Source organism: Loxodonta africana, chromosome 4, assembly GCF_030014295.1.
Source record: "Loxodonta africana isolate mLoxAfr1 chromosome 4, mLoxAfr1.hap2, whole genome shotgun sequence".
NCBI classification, from domain to species: domain Eukaryota; kingdom Metazoa; phylum Chordata; class Mammalia; order Proboscidea; family Elephantidae; genus Loxodonta; species Loxodonta africana.
The window spans coordinates 146,602,621-146,623,958 of record NC_087345.1 but is presented as its reverse complement, the minus strand read 5'-3'; the positions used below and the strand labels follow the sequence as shown (position 1 = coordinate 146,623,958).

At 39.7% G+C, this 21,338-nt stretch overlaps 1 protein-coding gene across 1 annotated transcript in view; it reads left to right on the top strand.

Annotated features, from left to right (window-relative positions):
* The window catches only part of ITIH5 (inter-alpha-trypsin inhibitor heavy chain 5), a 118,103-nt gene that overhangs the window by 35,926 nt on the left and 60,839 nt on the right, over positions 1–21,338 (top strand). The window contains exon 5 of the mRNA XM_010590891.3: positions 5,874–6,124. Coding sequence (XP_010589193.2) covers positions 5,874–6,124 — 251 coding nt within the window. The remainder of the gene's footprint in view (positions 1–5,873; positions 6,125–21,338) is intronic.

The following is a 21,338-nucleotide window of genomic DNA, read 5'->3' as shown; positions in this document are numbered from 1 at the left end:
TATGGTAGCCTTGTTTTTCCTTTCTTTCTTTTCTTTTTTTTAAATGGCTCATTTGGGGCTTTTTTTACATGTAATTTTATTTATTTTGTTGCTATTGTTGAGAATATGTACAGCAAAACATACACCAATTCAGCAGTTTCTACATGTACCATTTAGTGACATTGATTACGTTCTTTGAGTTGTATAACTACTGTCACCCTCCTTTTCCAAGTTGTTCCTCTCCATTAGCATGAATTCACTGCCCCCTAAGGTTCCTTGGGAGTTGTTGTTCTCAATTTGATCCCATACAAATAGTTCTTAAAAGTGCATAATGCTCAAGGCAGATACTTTTTACTACTTAAGGTAAACTATTGTTTGGTTTTAAGAAGACTTCAGGGGATATTTTTGGTTTTAGGTTTAAAGATCATCTCAGGGCAATAGTTTTAGGGGTTCATCTAACCCTCATGGGTCTAGGAAGTCCAGAGTCCATAACAATTTGATATTCTGTTCTGCATTTTCCTCCATTTGATCAGGATTCTTCTAAGGAATCTTTGATCAAAATGTTTAGTAAAGGTAGGTGGGTACCATCTAGTTCTTCTGGTCTCATGGCAAAGGAAGCAGTTGTTCATGGAGGCAATTAGCCGCACCTTCCCTGTCCTCCTGCTATTCCTGACTCTCCTTCTTCCTCTGTTGTTCCAAGTGAATAGAAACCAATTGTTATGCCTTGTATGGCTGCTCGAAAGCTTTTAAGATACCAGGCACCATGCATTGAACTAGGAGGTAGAACAGAAGCACTAAACATATCATTAGGCCAATTAAATGGGATGTCCCATGAAATCATGACCCTAAACCTCCAAACCAAGGAACCAAATCCCATGAAGTTTTTGGTTGTACATAAGCAACCTCAGCAGCTACTCTTTTTTTTTTTCTGTAATTGTAAATATGTCTTTCACACAACTTCTGTCAGTTCAACTTATTCAGGTGTACAACTTAATGATAGCAATTACAATAATCAGCTGTGTAACCACACCCTTAATCAACATATTTCCATCACAATTAACCCCCCATTTCTGCCTCCCTCTTGCACCTGGAAACCACTAACAAGCTTTGTTCTGTATACATTTGCCTTTTCTTGTCTTTTTATATAAGCAAGGTCATACAATATTTGTCCTTTTGTAATGGACTTATTACACTCAGCATAACGTCTTCCAGCTCCATCCATATTATAGCATGTATCAAGACTTTATTTCTCCTACTGGCTGAGTAGTATTCCAATGTACCACATTTTGTTTATCCATTCATCTGTTGATGAGCATTTAGGTTGTTTCCACCTTTTGGCTATTGTGAATGAATAATGCTGCAATGTACATTGGTGTACGAGTGCCTGTTTGAGTCTTTGCTTTTGAGTCTTTTGGGTATATACCTAGGAGTGGAATTACTGGGTCATGACGGCAATGGTAAGCAAGGTAAGCATGAGCTTACTTGTGCTTACTTACTCATCTGTAGTGAACAATTTCTCATGAAACTCATGCGAAATTGTTCACTATAGATGAGAAAGTAAGCAAAGTAAGCCCATGCTTACTGTGCTTACTGGGTCATCTGCCCCTGCCAGGGATTGTAAAATTGAAAAGAGTTTTTGATTCTGTAGGAAGGTACTGTGGGGTTGGGAGAGAGACAGATGCCAGCCATACCTAGAAGCAGACTCTTTGATGTGGTGAAAAAATCTGAAATTGTTTACTACAGATTAGTAAGTAAGCACACCTTGCTTATTAGATAATTTGCCCCTGACAATGGCTGTACCATTTTGCATTCACAGCAGCGTAAGTGTTCCAGTTTCCCTATATCCTGATCATGTTATTTTCTGTGTTTTTAATTTTTTTTTAATCTTAGCCATCCTTAAAAAAAAAATCCATTACCATTGAGTTGATTCTGACTCCTAGCGACCCTGTAGGATAGTGTAACAAGAATTGCCCCATAGGGTTTCCAAGGAGTGGCTGGTGGATTCAAACTATTGATCTTTTGGTTAACAGCTGAGCTCTGTTACCACTGCACCACCAGGGCTCCTTAGCCATCCTAGTGGGAGTGAAATGGCATCTTATCTTGGTTGTGATTTGCATCTCTGATGGCTAATGATACTGAGCATTTTTTCATGTGTTTGGTGGCCATTTGAATGGCCTTTTTGGGGAAATATCTGTTCAAGTACTTTGCCCATTTTATGACTGGGTTATCTATCTTTTTGTTGTTAAGTTGTTGAAGTTTTATATACATTTTGGTTATTAAATTCTTGTTGGACATGTGATTTCCAAACGTACTCTACCAGTCAGTCAGTAGCTTTTCTTTTAACTTTTTTGGTAAAGTCTTTTGATGAACAGAAGTTTTTAACTTTTATGAGGTCCCATTTATTTATTTTGTCTTTTGGTGTTTGTGCTTTTGTTTTATATTAGATAATCCATTGTTGAAAGCGAGACCTAACAGTGTTGCCCCTGCTTTTTCTTCTAGGAGTTTTTTGGTTTAGCTTGCACATTTAGGTTCTTACTTGTTTTTGTGTATGTTGTGAGGCATGGATCCTGTTTCATTTTTCTGCATGTGGAAATCCAATTTTTCCCAGCCCCATTGGACTGGGATTTTATTTCCCAAATGTGAGGTTCATATTTGGCTACTAGAGAGGGAAATATAATCCTAGTCCAATGGGGCTGGGAAAAATTAGATTTCCGCATGCGGGAAAATGAAACAGGATCCATGCCTCACAGCATACACAAAAACAAATAAGAACCTAAATGTGCAAGCCTCTGTTCTCTGAAGAAAAATGGTCTTAGTGTCTAGATAAAGTGGTGTGAACATGTAAAACTGTTTTCGTTAATTAATAAAAGGTCATAGTGCTGATAAAGCTTGTTCTCTAAAATCATGGACTTTGAGAAACTTTGCTGTGTGAAATCCTGTTAGTGAGAATGGAATATCCCGCTCTTGCCTGGAAGACACGAGCCGTGGGTTCACTTTGATACAGAAAAGCAACCTCAATTTCTAACGAAGGCTTAGAGCTTCATAAGGGTTTTGAGACACAAAATTCTCCCTTTATATTAAATTTTTAGTTTCTAAGGAAACAGAACCTTGAGTCAGTATCTTAGTTCAGGTATTGACTGACCCCTTACTTGTAGCCCTATTTTGCTTTTAGCCTGTCAAAACACTACCTAATTGCTACCTACACTTCACCTTTTAAACCAAAAAACCCCCTCGTTGTCACTGAGTTGATTCCAACTCATGGTGACCTCATGTGTGTCAGAGTATAACTATGTTCCATAGAATTTTCAGTGGTTGCTTTTTTGGAAGTAGATCGCCAGGTCTTTTGAGTCACTCCTGGGTGAACTCAAACTGCCAGTCTTTTGGTTAGCAGCCAGATGCCTTAACCATTTGTTCACCTAGGGACACACACTTTACCCTTTGCCAATCCTATAATAAGCCTATCTTTTCATTTGTTTGGTGAGATGCTCCATGGTTCCTCTGGTATATGGTCTCCCTTACTGCAGCAAGTTACTAAGCCTAACTTTATTGGACTATGGGGGTGTCCCAAATGGTCTTTATCAAATAAGCTTTATCAGGATTATCTTTTCTTACAATTCATAAATTATTCAGAATCATGCCACAGTTTAGTCTGTTTTGGACCATAACTTATAAAAATACCTGTCTTTCCTGGAGTTCGTAATTGCCTTTCTTTTTTTTTTTCACAAGATGAAACTTATTTTGTCATTATTGTTGTCTAACGAGACACATAATTCTTTTGAAATGATGATAAAATGAACAAGTATGACCAAGCTTGTGCAAGTAGTGATATCTCTGTAACCCCTGATGCCTGGCCAACAGCAGTTGTAAGGAAGACATCACTGATTGTGAGACACATCCTGATTTCAGAGCTGTTAAAAAGGAAAAAATGAGTTACTAAGCGAGTTATTACAGATCTATGGAATAGTGTCCTTGCTTGTAGCCTTGCCGTGGGACTTGCGGTTTCTTTTCATTTTACCTCTGGTTTGGTTTATTTCTTGCATTCCATATCTTCTTCTTTTTGTTTTTCCTCACTGCTGGGTATATTCTGAAGACATTCCATCAGAATGGGTATATGAGAAGTAAATTTTCTGAAGTCTTGATTCATATTTTGGCCCTGTATGAGATTTAAGGTTCAAAATAATTTTACTTCAGACTTGAAAGGCATTGCTCCAATGTCTTATAATATCCAGCATTGTTGATGATACATCTAATATGGTCTAATGCCATTCCTTTGGCCTATTTTCTCTATTTGATGTTCTGAAATTTTAGGATAATGGGTTTAGGTGTCAGTCTTTTGTCATTTATTCTGTGCAGCCCTCAGTGGAGCTTTTCCATCTGAATACTCGTGTATCTTTTCAGCTCTGGGAAAGAGGTTTGTAGACAGTCTACCATCTTAGTCATTCATATGCACACTTGGAATTATTCCTTTTGCTATCCTGCTGACTTAGAGCCTGTAGTCTCTCTGTGATTCAGCCAGATGGTTTGTTCCTCTCCTTTGCTGCAGTCACTTCCTCTGTGTTTTGAGCTATAGAGTTCTTGTTCTACTGAATCCCCCAAGTCTTCTAGAAACTTTTTGAAATGTTTTATCCATGGATGGTTGCTCCTGCCTCTCTTATGCCTTCTGTTTAATCCTTTACTATCCCTTTGATGATGCAGTAGTTAAGAGCTCAGCTGCTAGCCAAAAGGCTGGCAGTTCAAATCTACCAGCTGCTTCTTGGAAACCCTATGGCACAGTTCTGCTTTGTTCTATAGGGTCGCTATGTGTCAGAATCAACTCAATGGCAATGGGTTTGGCTTTGGTTTGGTTATCCCTTTGATGATCAGTCTGTATCTTGAATCAGAGAACCCTCACTCCCCGTACTGAAAGTATTGGGAATGGTTTGTGTTTTTAAAAGCTTTGTAATCCTTTGTTCCTTACCTTTCCCTCTAAACACATCCACCAGACTTTACTAAGATGTAAAACCTAGTTTATTGGCTATTTAAAGATATATAAAATGTCAGGATTCATTTGGCCATTTCTATAAAGAGGAGAATGTAATTCACATCTTGACTCCAAAGCCCTCTGACCTAGCAGTTCGTTTATATAAATGTCCCCTTCCCCCATTACCCTCTAGGATCTGTCTCAGGGAGAGGTAGGAAAATATAATAATCTTTGAATATTCTTTGAACCTTTGTAAACTCTCTCTGGAGTCCCTGGGTGGTACAAATGTTAGCACACCCAACTGACTGCTAACAGAAAGGTTGGTGGTTTGAGTTCACCCAGAGACACCTTGGAAGAAAGCCCTGGCAATTTACTTCCCAAAAATCAGCCACTGAAAACCTTATGGAGCACAGTTCTACTCTGACACACATGGAGTTGCCGTGACTTGGAATCAGCTTGACCGTGACTGGCTTAACTTCCTTCTAGTGTAGTCGTTTCCCTCTCTTCCTGTTACGGATTGCATTGTGTCCCCCAAAAATGTGTGTCAACTTGACTAGGCCTGATTCCCAGTATTGTATGATTGTCCACCATTCTGTCATCTGATGTGATTTTCCTATGTGTTGTAAATCCTACCTTTATGATTTTAATGAGGCAGGATTAGAGGCAGTTATGTTAATGAGGCAAGACACAACATGATTAGGTTGTATCTTGAGTCAGTCTCTTTTGAGATATAAAAGAGAGAAGCAAGCAGAGAGACAGCAGGACCTCTTGCCACTTTCATTTTTTTCTTTCTAAGAACTCACACGGCCACGCCTAGTGTTCCTCACTGATAGGCTTTCTAAGAGAGTGTGACTGGTGCCCCGAGGGTACTTGAGGGAACCTGGCTTTGTCCTACCTGAACAATACTCAGTGGTCCCTTTTTTCTTCCTTACAGGGAGAAGGGAACTGAAACGTTCAGAGCTTCCTTAGTGATTCCCAGCAAGGACAAAGCTGTCTTCAGCTTAAGTTATGAAGAGCTCTTGCAGAGGCGGCTTGGAAAGTATGAACACATCATCAGTGTGCGACCCCAGCAGCTGGTTGGAAGGCTCACTGTGGAAGTGAATATTCTGGAGAAGTCAGGCATTGCATCACTGGAAGTGCTTCCGCTACGCAACAGCAGGCAGAAGGGCACTGGGAGAGGGGAAGGTAAGTAGTGCCTGGTGGACTTGGTCATCTTTTCCATGATAACTCAGAGCCAGTTATTGGATTTAGAGAAATCTATAGAAGACGTGTCACCACTCAACAAAGGGTTTGAAGTTTGTGGGGGTTTGAAAGATAGCAACAAAAGAGTCTACCCACCCCCTGCCTTCTTTTTTCTAAAGAACCAGGCTTTTTCAGAAGATTGTAAAATGTTTAAATCATTTGATTCAGTCGTCCCCCTTCTGGAAATCTAGCCCCCATGAAACATCTAAAATATTGGGAATGTTAACATGTGTGAGCTTACTTGACAATATTTGCATAGCAAAAATATGCCATCCACTTAAATATTCAATATAGGGAAGCAAGTAGTAAAATATGATTATAAATACAACTCAGCATGTGAAAGAAAAAAATTATACATATACAATAATGTTAAATATGTTAATTATTTTAAATATGAAGCCGACAAAAGACTAGAAAATTATATAATAATTTTATACTAGGGCTATGGAATTATAGAATCATTTTTTGAAAATCTTTTTTAAACATTCAGCAATATATTATCAAACCCAAAAAAACAAACCCACTGCCATGGAGTCAATTCAGACTCACAGCGACCCTATAGGACAGAGTAGAATTGCCTCAGAGGGTTTCCAAGGAGCTGCTGGTGGATTCCAACTGCCACCCCTCTGGTTAGCAGCAGAGCTCTTAACAAGTGTGCCATCAGGGCTCCAGCAATGTATTATAGTCTTTCAAAAATTAAATAATGAAAAATGTGTATTATAAATTTGACTTGAGATGTAGGCATTTTGGTTCATTAGCAAGGCCATTGAATTTAGGTTTCCCTCTAATTTTAAAAGTCATGTTCCATTTCCAGGAACATCTAACTCAATTGGCATAACAGTTTATAAAGAAAATGTTCTGCCTCCTACTTTGACGAGTAGAGTCTGGGGCCTTAAAAGCTTGTGATTGGCCGTCTAAGATACTCCACTGGTCTCACGCCTTCACAAGCAAGGGAGAATAAAGACAACTGAAGACACAAGGGAAGGATTAGTCCAAAGGACTAATGGACCCCAAGTACCACAGCCTCCACCAGCCTGAGTCCAGCGCCACTAGATGGTATCCAGTTAACAACACCAACTGCACTGACAGGAATCATCGTAGAGGTTCCTGGACAGAGCTGGAGAAAATGTAGAACAAAATTCTAACTCACACACACACAAAAAAGATCAGACTTACTGGTCTGACAGAGACTGGAGAAACCCCTAGAGTATGGCCCCCAGCCACCCTTTTAACTCAGTGCTGAAGTCGCTCCTGAGGTTCACCCTTCCGCCAAAGATTAAGATTAGACAGGCCCATAAAACAAAATGAGACTAAAAGGGCACATCAGCCCAGGGACAAGGATGAGAAGGCAGGAGGGGACAGGAGAGCTGGTAACAGGGAACCCAAGGTCAAGAAGGGGAGAATGTTTATGTCGTGGGGTTGGCAACCAATGTCACGAAACAATATGTGTATTAATTATTTAATGAGAAACTAATTGGCTCTGTAAACCTTCATCTAAAGTACAATAAAAAAAATGAACAAAGGATATGAACAGACACGTCACCAAAGACATTAAAACAAGTCACATTCCATTTGTTGAAATGGTTATGAAAAAACAATATAATCTAATTTTAATCACCATGTTCCTTTCAACTACTAGTTAATTTATTTAAATATTCACTTGCACAGGAGACCTGGTAGTACAGTGGTTAAAGCAATCAGCTGCTAACCCAGAGGTTGGCAATTCAAAATCACCAGCGTCTGTGCGGGAGAAAGATGTGGCAATCTGCTTCCATAGAGATTTACAGCTTTGGAAACTCTGTGCGGTCATTGTGAGTCGGGATTGACAGGACAGCAGTGGGTTTGGTTTATTCACTTGTATTGGGCCCTATACCAGTAAGTAACTATACCAGTAAGGCTTAATGTCAAATTGGAGAGCAAGACAGATATGTCAAAATACTGCACTGGGATTAGAATGACAGGATTTCAGATAATTGTGATATTGAGATTAGGGAAATGCTAAGTAATAAGAGAACGTGCAGAATCTTGAACTCAACCCCTGCGATTGCAAGGAGAGTCTAGAGTGGCCCAAACAGGCTTCCTGGACATGAGTATTTAGAAATGAGATTTGAAGGAGAGTAAGGAAATGACTTGACAAATGGAATAATAGAATGTTCTTATTTAGCTTAATACAATTATAGTCAAGGCCTGCAGGTGGTATGTAGAAGAGTAAAAAAAAAAAAAAAAAAAATTTTTTTTTTTTTTTTTAAACAGTGTGATAAATATGCTTTCCTATCCTAGAGTACAGTTAATGACTTTTCACATGAGAAGTAGCTTATTCTCAAAGACTGGTGTTTATTCTGGTCCTCTTAAACTCAGGCCATTTGTTGTGTGAGTCCAAACACTGAGTTTGATACTCTCAATCCAGGTCTACTTGAAAAAATTAAAAATATTGTCAAGGTGTCTGATATTCTGAAGTGGCATGAGGTATGATACACCATTCTTTTTTTTTTTTTTAATTTTCATTGTGCTTTAAGTGAAAGTTTACAAATCAAGTCTGTCTCTCATACAAAAATTTATATACAGCTTGCTATACACTCCTAGCTGTTCTCTCCCTAATGAGAGAGCACACTCCTTCCCTCCACTCTATTTCCCTGTCCATTCAGCCAGCTCGTGTCCGCCTCTGCCTTCTCATCTCCCCTTTGGACAGGAGCTGCCCACATAGTCTCGTGTGTCTACTTGATCCAAGAAGCTAACTCTTCACCAGTATCATTTTTTATCCCATAGTCCAGTCCAATCTCTGTCTGAAGAGTTGGCTTTGGGAATGGTTTCTGTCTTGGGCTAACAGAAGGTCTGGTGACCATGACTACCGGGGTCCTTCTAGTCTCAGTCAGACCATTAAGTCTAGTCTTTTTATGAGAATTTGAGGTCTGTATCCCGCTGCTCTCCTGCTCCCTCAGGGGTTCTCTGTTGTGTTCCCTGTCAGAGCAGTCATCGGTTGTAGCTGGGCACCATCTAGTTCTTCTGGTTTCAAGCTGATGTAGTCTCTGGTTTATGTGTCCCTTTCTGTCTCTTGGGCTCATAATTAATTACCTTGTGATATACCATTCTTATGTCATGTAGGTGGCCGTGTGTATGGCTAATGGACTTTAGTTCTGTTATTAACTATGACTGTGTAAAAATAGCCTAAACCCTGTAAGACTCAACTTGTACATCTGTAAAATGGGGATAGTAATTATCTCCTAAGATCATTGTGAAACATTAATGTATGTGAAGTACATGGCCTAGAGTAAGAGCTTAATTAATAATTGTTACTTATTACAATTATCATTATTATTACCACCATATACTTTTTTTTTTTTCCTATATTAGTTTTGTCTCTCTTATTATATCATAGGAGCTCTGGTGGCACAGTGGTTAAGCATTTGGCTGCTAACCAAAAAGTCGGCAATTTGAATCCATCAACCGCTTATTGGAAACCCTATGGGGCAGTTCTACCCTGTCCTATAGGGTCGCTATGAGTCAGAATTGACTCGACAGCAGTGGGTTATTGTTGTTTTTGTTATTACATCGTAAGTGCTTTTAAAGGCAAGCCTGTGTCTGATTAATCTTCGTCTCCTTACAGTATTTAAAAAAACAGTGCCTTTTAAAGAGTAGATAGATGATTGTTTGGAAATTAGAGAAAAGAAAACAATACACATGCAAAAAATTAGCAAAGAATGTTTTAAAATTTCAGTTATTTCTAGTTGTAATTTATGGAAAATTTTTACTGTGTACAACTGTATGAAAGGAGATTTTTTTTTCAGGAGGAAGAAGACTCAGAGTTGTTAAGATCTCCTAGGGAGGGAGGTGTATCTGTGCAGTGTGTCTGGGGTGAATAGACAGGGATTAGAAAATATCTCAAAGCCCTCAGTGGAGTATTCTGAGGGTGGTCATGCTTCAGTAATGAAATGTGTGTGTTTTGCCTATTTTTGGAACCACTGTGACTTTTCAGAGATGTGTACATGTTGTGTTGTGCTCTGTGTGTGTGTGTGTGTTTGTGTTGTGTTTGGAAAAAACCAAAACCAGGTGCTGTCGAGTAGACTCCAACTTGTGTTTAGAGGGGCTATGAATTATGATCGTCTGTTAACTGAAAAGTTACTTACTGTTTATTTTCAGGGGCCTGTTAGTATCTCAGAGGAATTTTTCCAGACCATTCATCTCTTGGGATCTGTTTATTTTTAAGGAAATTGTTTTCCTAGCTCTTTGTACCAAAGCAGATATTTTGCCTTCCAGAACGTGGGGATTTCACAAGCATTTACCAGACCAGGTGCAATGGACTGATTCCCTTGTTGCTGTTTCTCATTCCATCTTTTAGAGCTCAGCTGTTAAAATTGTTCCTGCAAAAATGGTAGCCTCAGCAGTGCGGTACACAGGATGTTGTGATTTTGCCTGGACCCCGCTGTGTGTTTGCAGAAGAAATCCAGGGTAGAGATCAAACTCGAATTGGGTTTACACCAGAACATGAGCTGTAATTGTGTGAATGTGGACTCAGACCAATACATTCCTCTGATCTAGCTGGCTGTAGTTAAGAAATCAGACTTCTGGAATTTGTCTAAGCAAATCTCTGACCACTCCACCCATTTCCATCTTTAGGGCTGTAATTCTAAGTAATCATTACTATGTGCCAGCTACTAGACTAAGCACATTGCATATATTATTATCTCAATCAATCCTTATGACAGCCCTCTTAGGTTGTATTTTTTAATCTCCATTTTGTTTATGAAGAAGCTAAGGTTTACAGAGTTTGAGTAATATGGACAAGGTCTCATAGTTAGTTATGGGTAGAAACAAAATTTAATCATAGATCTGACTCCAGGGTTATGTTCTTAACTGCTATACTGCCTCCTTATTAAATAAAGGATTATAAAATATTGAGGGTAAGAGTTCACATTCTAAGCTTGTCTCTAGTTAAGGGTAAAAGTAAAAACTAAAAACAATATAATCTACCTTTGCCTCAGTTTACTTATCTGGGATATCAGGATTGGGTCCATATCTAATGAATTGTGAATTAATGGGCGCCTTCCCAATGCAAAAGTCGTTTCTGTGAATGCAGTTTGGAAGCCAAAGCATTGTAACTTCTAGATTCTTAAAATACTTAATGCATGCACATTGTTCAAAACCTAAAAAAATTACACATTGGTACACAGTAAAAGACGAGACTCTTGTCTGTCTTCTCCCCTTAAAATGTTTTTATGAGTTATGGGCTCAATGGAATAGAGTATTTGAAATTAGGACTGTCCTGAACACTCGGGGTGTGTGATCTTCCAAAGGCATACCCCAAGATAGATATTCCATCTGTGAGATTGGTTCAAGGCTGGTTATTTTACTCTCTGACTGCTAAAATCTCATTAACTACCTACTGTCCCATGTCACCTAAATTACCACCCTTTCCATAATTCCAGTTTTTTTCGGCACAAAATTTTCATTTATGATAAGGTCCCTGATGACTAGGAATAAAAGAAAATGAGATAAACAAAGTAGGAAATAAGATACTTTGCCTGTGTTATATGGGGCCTGGTAGTGCAAATGGTAGCACTCGGCTGCTAACCAAAAGGGCAGCAGTTTGAACCCACCAGCAAGTGGTACTGGGGGAGAAAAGACCTGGTGGTAGCCTCCTATAAAAATTACAGCCTAGGAAACCCTATGGGGCAGCTCTGCACTGTCCTATAGGGTCACTATGAGTCGAAATGGACTCAGTGGCACACAACAGAAACACCTGTGTTATTCCCTTTTGTTGCTGTGCATTGATTACTCTCAACCCTAGCTGTACCCCATACTAAGCTGGAGAGGTTAAAAAATAAGAGAGAGATGACTGAGTCCTACCCCAGATAATTACATTAACACTATTGGAATGGGGCTTAGGTAGCTGCATTTTTGCATCTGATAGTCTATGAATTTATGAGAAAATAAAAAATTTGAGCGCTTTCATAATTTTCATGTATTTATAAAGTTAAAGAATAATGCTGAGTTTTTTTCTACCATCAAACAGGTATGGTTCTGTGGCTTTCATAGTTTATTCTTTATATTACTTGTATTTTAAAAAATAGCTTTATTGAGGAATAATTGGCATATAATAAAATTTACTTATTTTAAGTGTCCCATTCGATGATTTTTAGTACATCAACAGGGTTGTGCAACCATCTTCACAGTCCATTTTTTAAATATTTCCATCACCCCACAAAGATTTTTGTACCAGTTTACAGTCACTCCCTGCTCCCACCTCAGCCCCAGGCAGCCACTAATCAACTTTCTGTCTCTAAAGATTTCTAACAGCTGTAGTATAAAAAGCACCTCAGGTGATTGTGATACTCTGTAAAGGTTGGGAATCATTATTTTGGACTTTCCAGCTGAATTTAAGGACATTAAACATGCCAGGGTCTTCACCTACTGAAAGGAGCCCTGGTGGCACAGTGGTGAAGCACTCGGCTGCTGATTGGAAAGGTAGCAGTTTAAACCCAGCAGCTGCCCTGTGGAGCGATATGGCAGTCTGCTTCTGGAAAGATTTACAGCCTATGGGGTAGTTCTCTGTCCTATAGGGTTGCTATGCGTCCGACTCGATGGCAATGGGTTTGGTTTTTTGGTTTGACCTACAGAAGCAGCTTTTAAATTAAACAGGATTGTCCCTTTAATCTTCAAGCCCTCAGAATACTCTGACGTTGGACCCTTGGTAAAATGTATTTGCTCCTCTTTCCCACCAAGTTTTTACTATTGGATACAGGCCAACATAGAATTAGGCCTGTATCCAGTAGTTGGTGGAAATAACCTGTTTCTGTATCCAACTGTTGCTCACCAACATAGAAACCTGAGAAGGAAAAGCACCAACAGGCAATCCCGGTAAGGCGGTGCAGTCTTTTCAGTAGTCACAAATGCATTAAATCAGGTGTCCCATCTCCTCTTGGAAAAGACAAACATGATCATCTAGTAAATTTTTGGTGTCAAAAGAGCTTTTCTAATTGCCTTCATCCCCATCATGGCCTCTTGGGCATGGTGGGAATTGTTCCTCTCCATGCCACTTTGAGATAAAGATCTCCTAGCTTCGGAAGCCTGGCTTAGTGCAGGGCCTCGAACCGGTTCGTTCTGGTTCAAAACCCTGCTGAGCATTTGCATTTCTAACAACTTTCTAGGCACTGCTAATGCTGCTGGTTAAGGACCAATTCTAAGAACCTCTAGCAGAGCAGTGGTTCTCAAAAATTATTATACATAAAAATCATCTGGGGATCTTGTTAAAATATAGATTCTGATTCAGTATATCTGGGATGAAACTTCAGATTCTCGGCAGGGGTTCATCTGGGATGAACCGGCTTGAAGCCCTGGCTTAGTGTCAGACTTGTTTTACACAGCTCTTTTACCTGAGTCAGTGACCTTAAACTTTGCTTTACGTTGGCATCACCTGGGGAGCTTATAACTCTGTTGTCCAAGTCTCACATCAACTAAGTCAGAATATCTGGGGATGGAAGTCAGGCATCGGGATTATTTAAAGACCCCCAGGTGATTCCAGTGTGCAGCAAACCTTGGGGCCTAGACCCCGATTTGTTTTCTAGATTATTTGGCTTTAGTTCTTATCCCACTATCCCTAAGACTTGCTTTTCAGGCTGCAGAATCTTTGTTCTCAAGCCTCCCAGCCTGGGTTCCTGGGTTATCTCAGCTCTCTGCCCCTGTCACACTGATGGATTCATAAGTCTTTAACACTGAAAGGAAATTTTAGATTCAGAAACAAGGAGACTTTCCTGTTTCTATGGTCTTCCTGTATCTGGTTCATCATTGAACGATGCTCCACTCTCAAGAATACAGAAGGGAGATAAAGAGTAATCAGCCTCTGCTCTTAAAATAAATACATTCTGGGTTGCTAGAATCCCACTCACTCAAGTTCCCTGGAGGTGACTTTTGCTGTGCTCTCTGCAGTTAGGCATACATCCTTTACACTGCTGTGAAGGCAGATGATAGGACCGGGCGCAACTCAACTTACATCTTGCTTTTTCATAGTATTGTACTTACATATGCTTCCTATAAAACTTTGACCTTCATGTAGTCCTGAGAACTGAGGAAGCTCAATTAGAAAGAGGAACCACTATTAGAAAGAGGAACCACTTGAAATACAGCTTCATTACCTTTCGTATTGGTAGATGAGGCTGTTGACACTGTAGCTGTCCTAGAGAATACGTTAATGACCAGCCATATATCCTGTAGGATCAGGTCACCTTTGTTCCTTGGTATTTCAGCAGATGCCTAATAAGGGTTGAATTGATTCTGTTTTAAAATTTTATTTATGTTTTATTATGTTTTTATTTATTTGGTACATTAATACCATGCTTCTACCTTTTGCTCTGAAGGCTGTCTTAGGATCGTATCCTCAGACAACTAGTATGGTGCCTAGAAGTCTCTGGGTGGTGCAGACTGCTAACCAAAAGGTTGATGGTTTGACTGTACCCACATGTGTCTTGGAAGAAAGGCCTGGCAATCTACTTCTAAAATATCAGCCATTGAAAGCCCTATGGAGCACAGTTTTGCTCTGACACACATGAGGTTGCCATGAGTCAGAATCAACTTGACTACAACTGATTTTGCATGGTGCCGGGCATAAAATGGGGGCTGCTAAGTATTTGCTGAATGAAGTAATGAATAACTCTTGGCAATGAGAATGCTTTTAGGCTTACAGCACTTTGCTGGCTTGAATTAGTTCACTCTGCCAGGTCTTGGTCATAGCCCTTATTTTGCAGTTGCGAAGGAGGGGCCTAGAGGCAGAATTAACCATTCACCTTTGACCGGAGGGCTTGGATTACAAAAATCTACATAAATCCTTTGGTAGGGCTGCCAGATAAAATACAGGATGCCCAGTGAAATTTGAATTTCAGGTAACAATACGCTCCATGCAGTGTTTGGGACATGCTTATACTGAAGGATTATTTACCATTTATCTTGAATTCAAATTTCACTGGGTGTACTGTATTTTTATTTGCTAAATCTGGCAGCCCTACCCTCTGCCTGCCGTATTAAAGGGTCGCCATTGTGACTGATCATTAACCACAAAGTCCTGGCTCCCTGCTGTTGCGTGCTCTGCCGCACGATCCAGTTTCCACTCTGCAGCTGGAGACAGAGCTGGAGAGCTGGAGAGACATGCCCCTGTTTGGCCTCTGTGAAATCTCTCTGTCCACTTGCCAGGAAACAATCTGGTTGTTACGTGCGGGTTTCTAGCATTGTTCAGCTCAGAAATTATTCAGGTATGAATCATATAGCGCCGCAGTGTTTTTTTTTTTTTTTTTTTAATGCCAATGTGAGAACCCACGTCATCTTGTTTGCTCCGACATTGGCTGTAGTTCCACCAGGGCCAGCTGTGAGCAGGATGACTCAGAAAGACCCAGGAGATCAGCACAGGCATTTTGGCATTCTCTCTTTAACTAACTTGATCTTGGTGAGCAACCTGCTTTTCCCTGTGAGACCTCACTATTTTTTCCTCTATCCTGCCATCTTCGTTTGGTGTGTGAGATGGGATGTTGTTAGTGTGAATGACACTGTCCACTAAGCTGTGGATGAAATCAGAGGTGAGTCCGGGGACAGGACACTGGACACCAAGAGCATCTGCCATGCCCACAGAGCACTTTCAGGATGAGACATGTTAGTTCTCTTGAAGGGCTGCTCTACCCATCTGCCCAACTACGTGATGATAGGTGTAGTCGTTTCCACACTAAATGTTCCACCAGTGTGTACTGAGTTCTCACTGTGTCCCTGGCACTGTGCTACATGGTGGAAATCTAAACATGCTTAAGATGTTGCCACTGGAGAGCTCAGAGTTGGATTTTGAATAATAAAAAAAGAAAGCTCTCTGTAAATTACCCCTCAGGTTTTCTCAGTGATGAGGCATAATTCTGTTTGGGTGCAAGAAGACAGTAAGTAGTACAGGAACTGAACAGAAATCTCTCAGTCTTTTGTTCGTTTGCTGCTCGACTGTTGCTTTTGTTGGGTTTCCGATTAGTTCAGTTTCTGTTCCTTTGAGCAGTTCGTATTTGAGGGCTTCAGTGGACACAAAAGGATATCAGGAAGGGATAAGGCATATTTTTAAGGGTTACAAGCTTTAGAATGTGTGCTTTCTTGGTGAGGTAGTTGCATTTGTTTTCATGCATAACTTTTCTTAGGAAGTCAGTCAAATATGGAAAGCGGAGAGAAAACATTGAATAAGTAGTGAAGAAAGCTAATTTGCTAAGAATAATAAAGTTGAATTTGTACCCTTTCAGCATAAATTTGCACTATTCTATGATTCCATTTTCTGGAAGGATTTAAGATACCAAACATCAATATAAAGGGGAAAAATTCTTTTCAGTAAGAAATCTATACACAATGAGGGACTTAGGAAGGTATTTAAGCAGTTTTCTCCTCACTTTCATTGCCTCAGTTTTACCATGTTTTGTTTTAATACTCTACTGATTTGCTTGATTTTCATCTTTATTGCTACCATCAAAGGTAGCAAAGGGTTGTTTTTTTTTTTTTTAAGTTGCCCAATTATTCACAGGGTTATTGACAGCCCTGTATTTTGGTAACCAAAAAGTTGGCAGTTTGAACCCACCAGCCGCCCTGCAAGAGAAAGATGTGGCAGTCAGCTTCCATAAACATTACAGCCTTGGGAACTCCATGGGGAGGTTCTGCTCTGACCTTTAAGGTTGCTATGAGTTGGAATCGACTCTACAGCAACAGGTAACATTTTAGAAATTGCCTCACTGTATCCCAGGTGAGCAGGTTACATAAACAAACATAAGCAATTTAGCCCCTTTTCCAAGGGGAAATGAGCAGGCAGTGTTTGTTTGCAAATCCTTTTGTAAAATCTGCAGGTGTTGGCTGCTTTTCTCTGACAGTAGCCAACCCCAAGGCCCACAGGAAACAGAGGCCAGGAAATCCCTCTGTCTGTTGACCCAAAGGGTGGAGCTTCTGACTGGTGTCCTTGAGTGTGGTTCTTTGCTCCTAAATCTTGTCTCTTTTAGTCATTTTACCTGGTAATTGGCTTTTTTTTTTTCCCCCATGTGGCTTGTGTGGGAGGAAAATGTTTATCTGTGAATAAGATCCATATGCCTGGACAAAACTAAGGAGATGCATTTTGTTCTCTTCATCCCTTAAGCACTGTATGTGAAGCGTTTTGTCATTACATGATAGAATCCAAGAGGGGAATATTTAATAGCATTTATATGCATGGTTCTTAACATAATTTAGATGCCCTGGAGAATCGGGCCAAAGATGGATCTTGTCTCCAGAAAAAATATACAGGTGCACTTATATGCAAAATTATGCATATGATTTCAGGGGGTTCTTGAACAGCTATCAGGGACTATATTATACTTTGTAAAGAATGTTCTTTATATAAACATTCTTGAATTCCCCGTCATGAACGTTCGTTATGATGTGTCCTCTCCAAATAAGGATTGTTTTTACCAAGTTCTCAGTGGTATAGATAAACTTGTTATGGCAAAAATGTAAACTGTATGTTATCAGAGTATTTGTTCCTTGTAAGTTGCCTTTCATAGTAGACAAAGAGTATAAGAAGCCACTTCTGAACAGAAAAAGATGGGAATTAATTTTTGAGCCAGGCACAAGGCTGGATACCTTACAGGTATGAACTCATGTAATCCTTGAAATGATTCCATGATCGTGGAATAATTATTCCAATTTAATAGATGTGGAAGTGAGGCTTAGAGATAGAGTCAGTCATCTTGTTAGAGGCAGGTATGGCAAACTCAAGAGCTCCCTCTCATTTTCTCTTATATTATTTCTAAAGACCACACATACCTTTTTGTTCAGAAATATGGGCCTTTAGACGGGAGACCCCATGGGCATCAGTGACCTGAGGAGCAGGGAAGAGTTGGTGGGGAGAGAAAGAGTGGATATTTTACCAAGGGACCTCGTGGCAGTGTGCAGCTGAAGGAAGGTTATCTCGCATCAGACCACCAATGCCTGAATTAGAACAGGAACATGGCATTAGAAGACTCAGCCTCCCCCAATTTGGAGCAATCGCCAGTTCATTTCCATCCTCCCCACGTGGACAAGAGGAAAGAAGATATTAGGAAAATAGGTCATTAGGAAAGTAGGTCAGATTCTTATTCTTTTTTAGTCTACTCCCAACTATTCCCTTGCACTCTTCATTCTCCTTAGAACACATTTCCATGACTGGTGAGGGCCCTTCCAATAAAGCTCATTGTGCTTATGAAATATTATGTAGTGGTCAGCAATACGAGTTTCAATTCACAGTAAGGACAAGCTAAATATTATTTTGATTTGGGACTGGTTAGTAACTGTGGGGCAGATTTTACTTTAAATTTACAGTGGTTTTTTACCCCCTCTAAGAATACAGTTTTTTAAGAATACAGAGATGACCTTATCGTCTATGGATATTACTCTGTTTTTTTCCCCAATAAACTTTTTTTTTTTTAAATTGTTGTTGTTAGATGCCATTGAGTTGGCTCCAACTCATAGGGATTCTTTGTACAACAGAACGAAATATCACCCATTCCTGAGCCATCCTCACAATTGCTGTTATGCTTAAGCCCATTGTTACAGCCACTGTGTCAGTCCATTTCATTGAGGGTCTTCCTCTTTTTTGCTGACCCTCTACTTTACCAAGCATGATGTCCTTCTCCAGTGACTGATTCTCCGTTTTTTTTTTTTTCTTTTTTAAATAGGTAGTAGAAAATTCAGTGGGTCAAATTTGCTATCTGGTACTTAATGGGTCAAATTTACTATGTGGTACTTAATGGGTTGAAGTCAGCATCAGAAACTAGGCTTCTTGGTAAGTGGGAATCAACCCACTCTTTGGACATCTAAAATAAGCCCATTTAGATGAATCTTATGAATTTTCATCATGAACTAGAGGCCTATGGGAAACCAAAATAATAATACACTGTCTTTTCTCATGATCTATATCAAAGAGTCTAGTCAAGTGAATTATGAAGGGAGAAATTATACTTTATAATCCCCACTGCTTTCATTCAGGCATGAATAGCATTAATTCAGCGTAGTTGTAAAGAGCATTTTCTTGAGAAATTTGAAGCAAGAAAAAGTGGGTACATGCTGGCAGTAGAAAGGGAGTCTAATTTAATTGTTTCAGAATCTTAGAGATAATCTGAAAGCAAAACAAACAAAAAAACATTGCTGTCAGGTCAATTCCAACTCATAGCAACCCTACAGGACAGAGCAGAACTGCCCCATATGGTTTCCAAGGACCAGCTGGTTGATTTGAACTTCTGACCTTTTGGTTAGCAGCCGAACTCTTAACCGCTGCGCCAATCTAGTACTGCCTAATTACATACAACAAATTTTATTAACTATTTTCTATATATAAGGCATGTGCCTCTTTTCTAGGTGTAGGAACTAGAATCACCTGGAAGACTTGTTAAAATACAGATCACTGGGCCCTACCACCAGGGTTTCTGATTCAGTTTTGTGAGTGGACCTGAGAATTTGCATTTCTAGAAAGTTCCCAGGAGTCTTAGTTGTCTAGTGCTGTTAGAACAGAAATACCACAAGTGGATTACTTTAACAAACAGCAGTTTATTTTCTCACAATCTAGGAGGCTAGAAGTCTGAATTCAGGGCACCAGCTCCAGGGAAAGGCTTTCTTTCTCTGTCGGTTCTGGGAGGAGGTCTTGGCATCAATCTTCCTCTGGGTCTAGGAGTTTCTCAGTGCAGGAAACCCTGAGTCCAAAGGATGCACTCCACTCCCAGCACTTCTTTCTTGGTGGCATGAGGTCTCTCTCCTCTCTGCTTGCTTCTCTCTTTTATATCTCAAAAGGGATTGACTAATACAACCTAATCCTATAGATTTAGTCCTGCCTCATTGACATTACTGCCTCTATCCCTGCCTCATTATCATTATAGAGGTTAGGATTTACAACACATAGGATAATCACATCAGATCACAAAATAGTGGACAACCACACAATACTGGGAATCATGGCCTAGCCAAGTTGACACACGTTTTGGGGGGACAAAGTCAATCGTCAATCCATGACATCAGGTGATACTGATGCTGCTAGTCCAGGGACACGATTTGAAAACCACTGCTCTCTACTATATCCATGCAGGTGGCTCATGCAGGCTTTGCTTCACCACTTCCAATGAGATCAGTTGTGGAAGCTGCCTATACCACTAGACGTCTTTCTTAGAATTTACTGATGCTGCACTGAACAGTGCTTCCTAGTAACTTCTCTCCCTACTTCTAATTCTTCAAGCTGAATTACTCCAAAAACACCTAATCGCCATAAAATTCCTACACAAACAAAAATTTACCTAATGAAAATAATGGTCAGGGGTCTGTTTGGAGAATAATATTGTGTTCCACACTAGGAAGTACTTGTTCAACCTATTCTGCTATCAAACTCCCAACATATCTGAAACTAAAAAAATAGGATAAAATAAATTGGAGTGTACATAGATTAAAGTGCATAGATCTTATGTTGATAGCTTGATGAATTTATACATATGTATATACCCATACATCTCCCTAGCAGATCAAAACACAGACTATTTTCACCACCTCCAAGGGGTCCTTCATACTCTTTCCCAGTCAGTACCCACCCCCAAAGGTAACCACCATTCTGCTTCAGTTGCCATGAATAAGTTATACTTGCTTTTGAACTTTATGTAAATGGAAACCTAGAGAATACACTCTTCTGTATCTGCGATTTTTCACTCCACATGACTCTGAGATTCAACCATGTTTTTGTATGTAGCAGTACTTCGTTATTTTCCATTGCCATGTAATATGCGAGATTTGACTTGTTTTATAGTTTTACACTGAATTCGCTAGCACTTCTATTTTGTATATATTTAAGATTGACAATAATATTAGCTAATATTGATGTAAAAATGGTGTGGCAGCAGTGTCAAACCTCTTCATACTTCACAAGGGGAAGGGAGAATCAAGATCAACAGATCAAAACTGATAGCTATGGGATGGAGGTCAGACATACCTCCACCCTTCAATCTTTTTACCAGTTTTGATGATAATTGTCTCTCCTGTGGCACTGTCTACTTCTCTGCTGGGTTTGACAATTCATTGCAGTGGCTACACAGAACTCACAGACAATATTCACAGTTATGGCGTTTATTAGGGAAGTAACAGGTTACAATTTAGGATCAGGAATAACTCACGATACAGT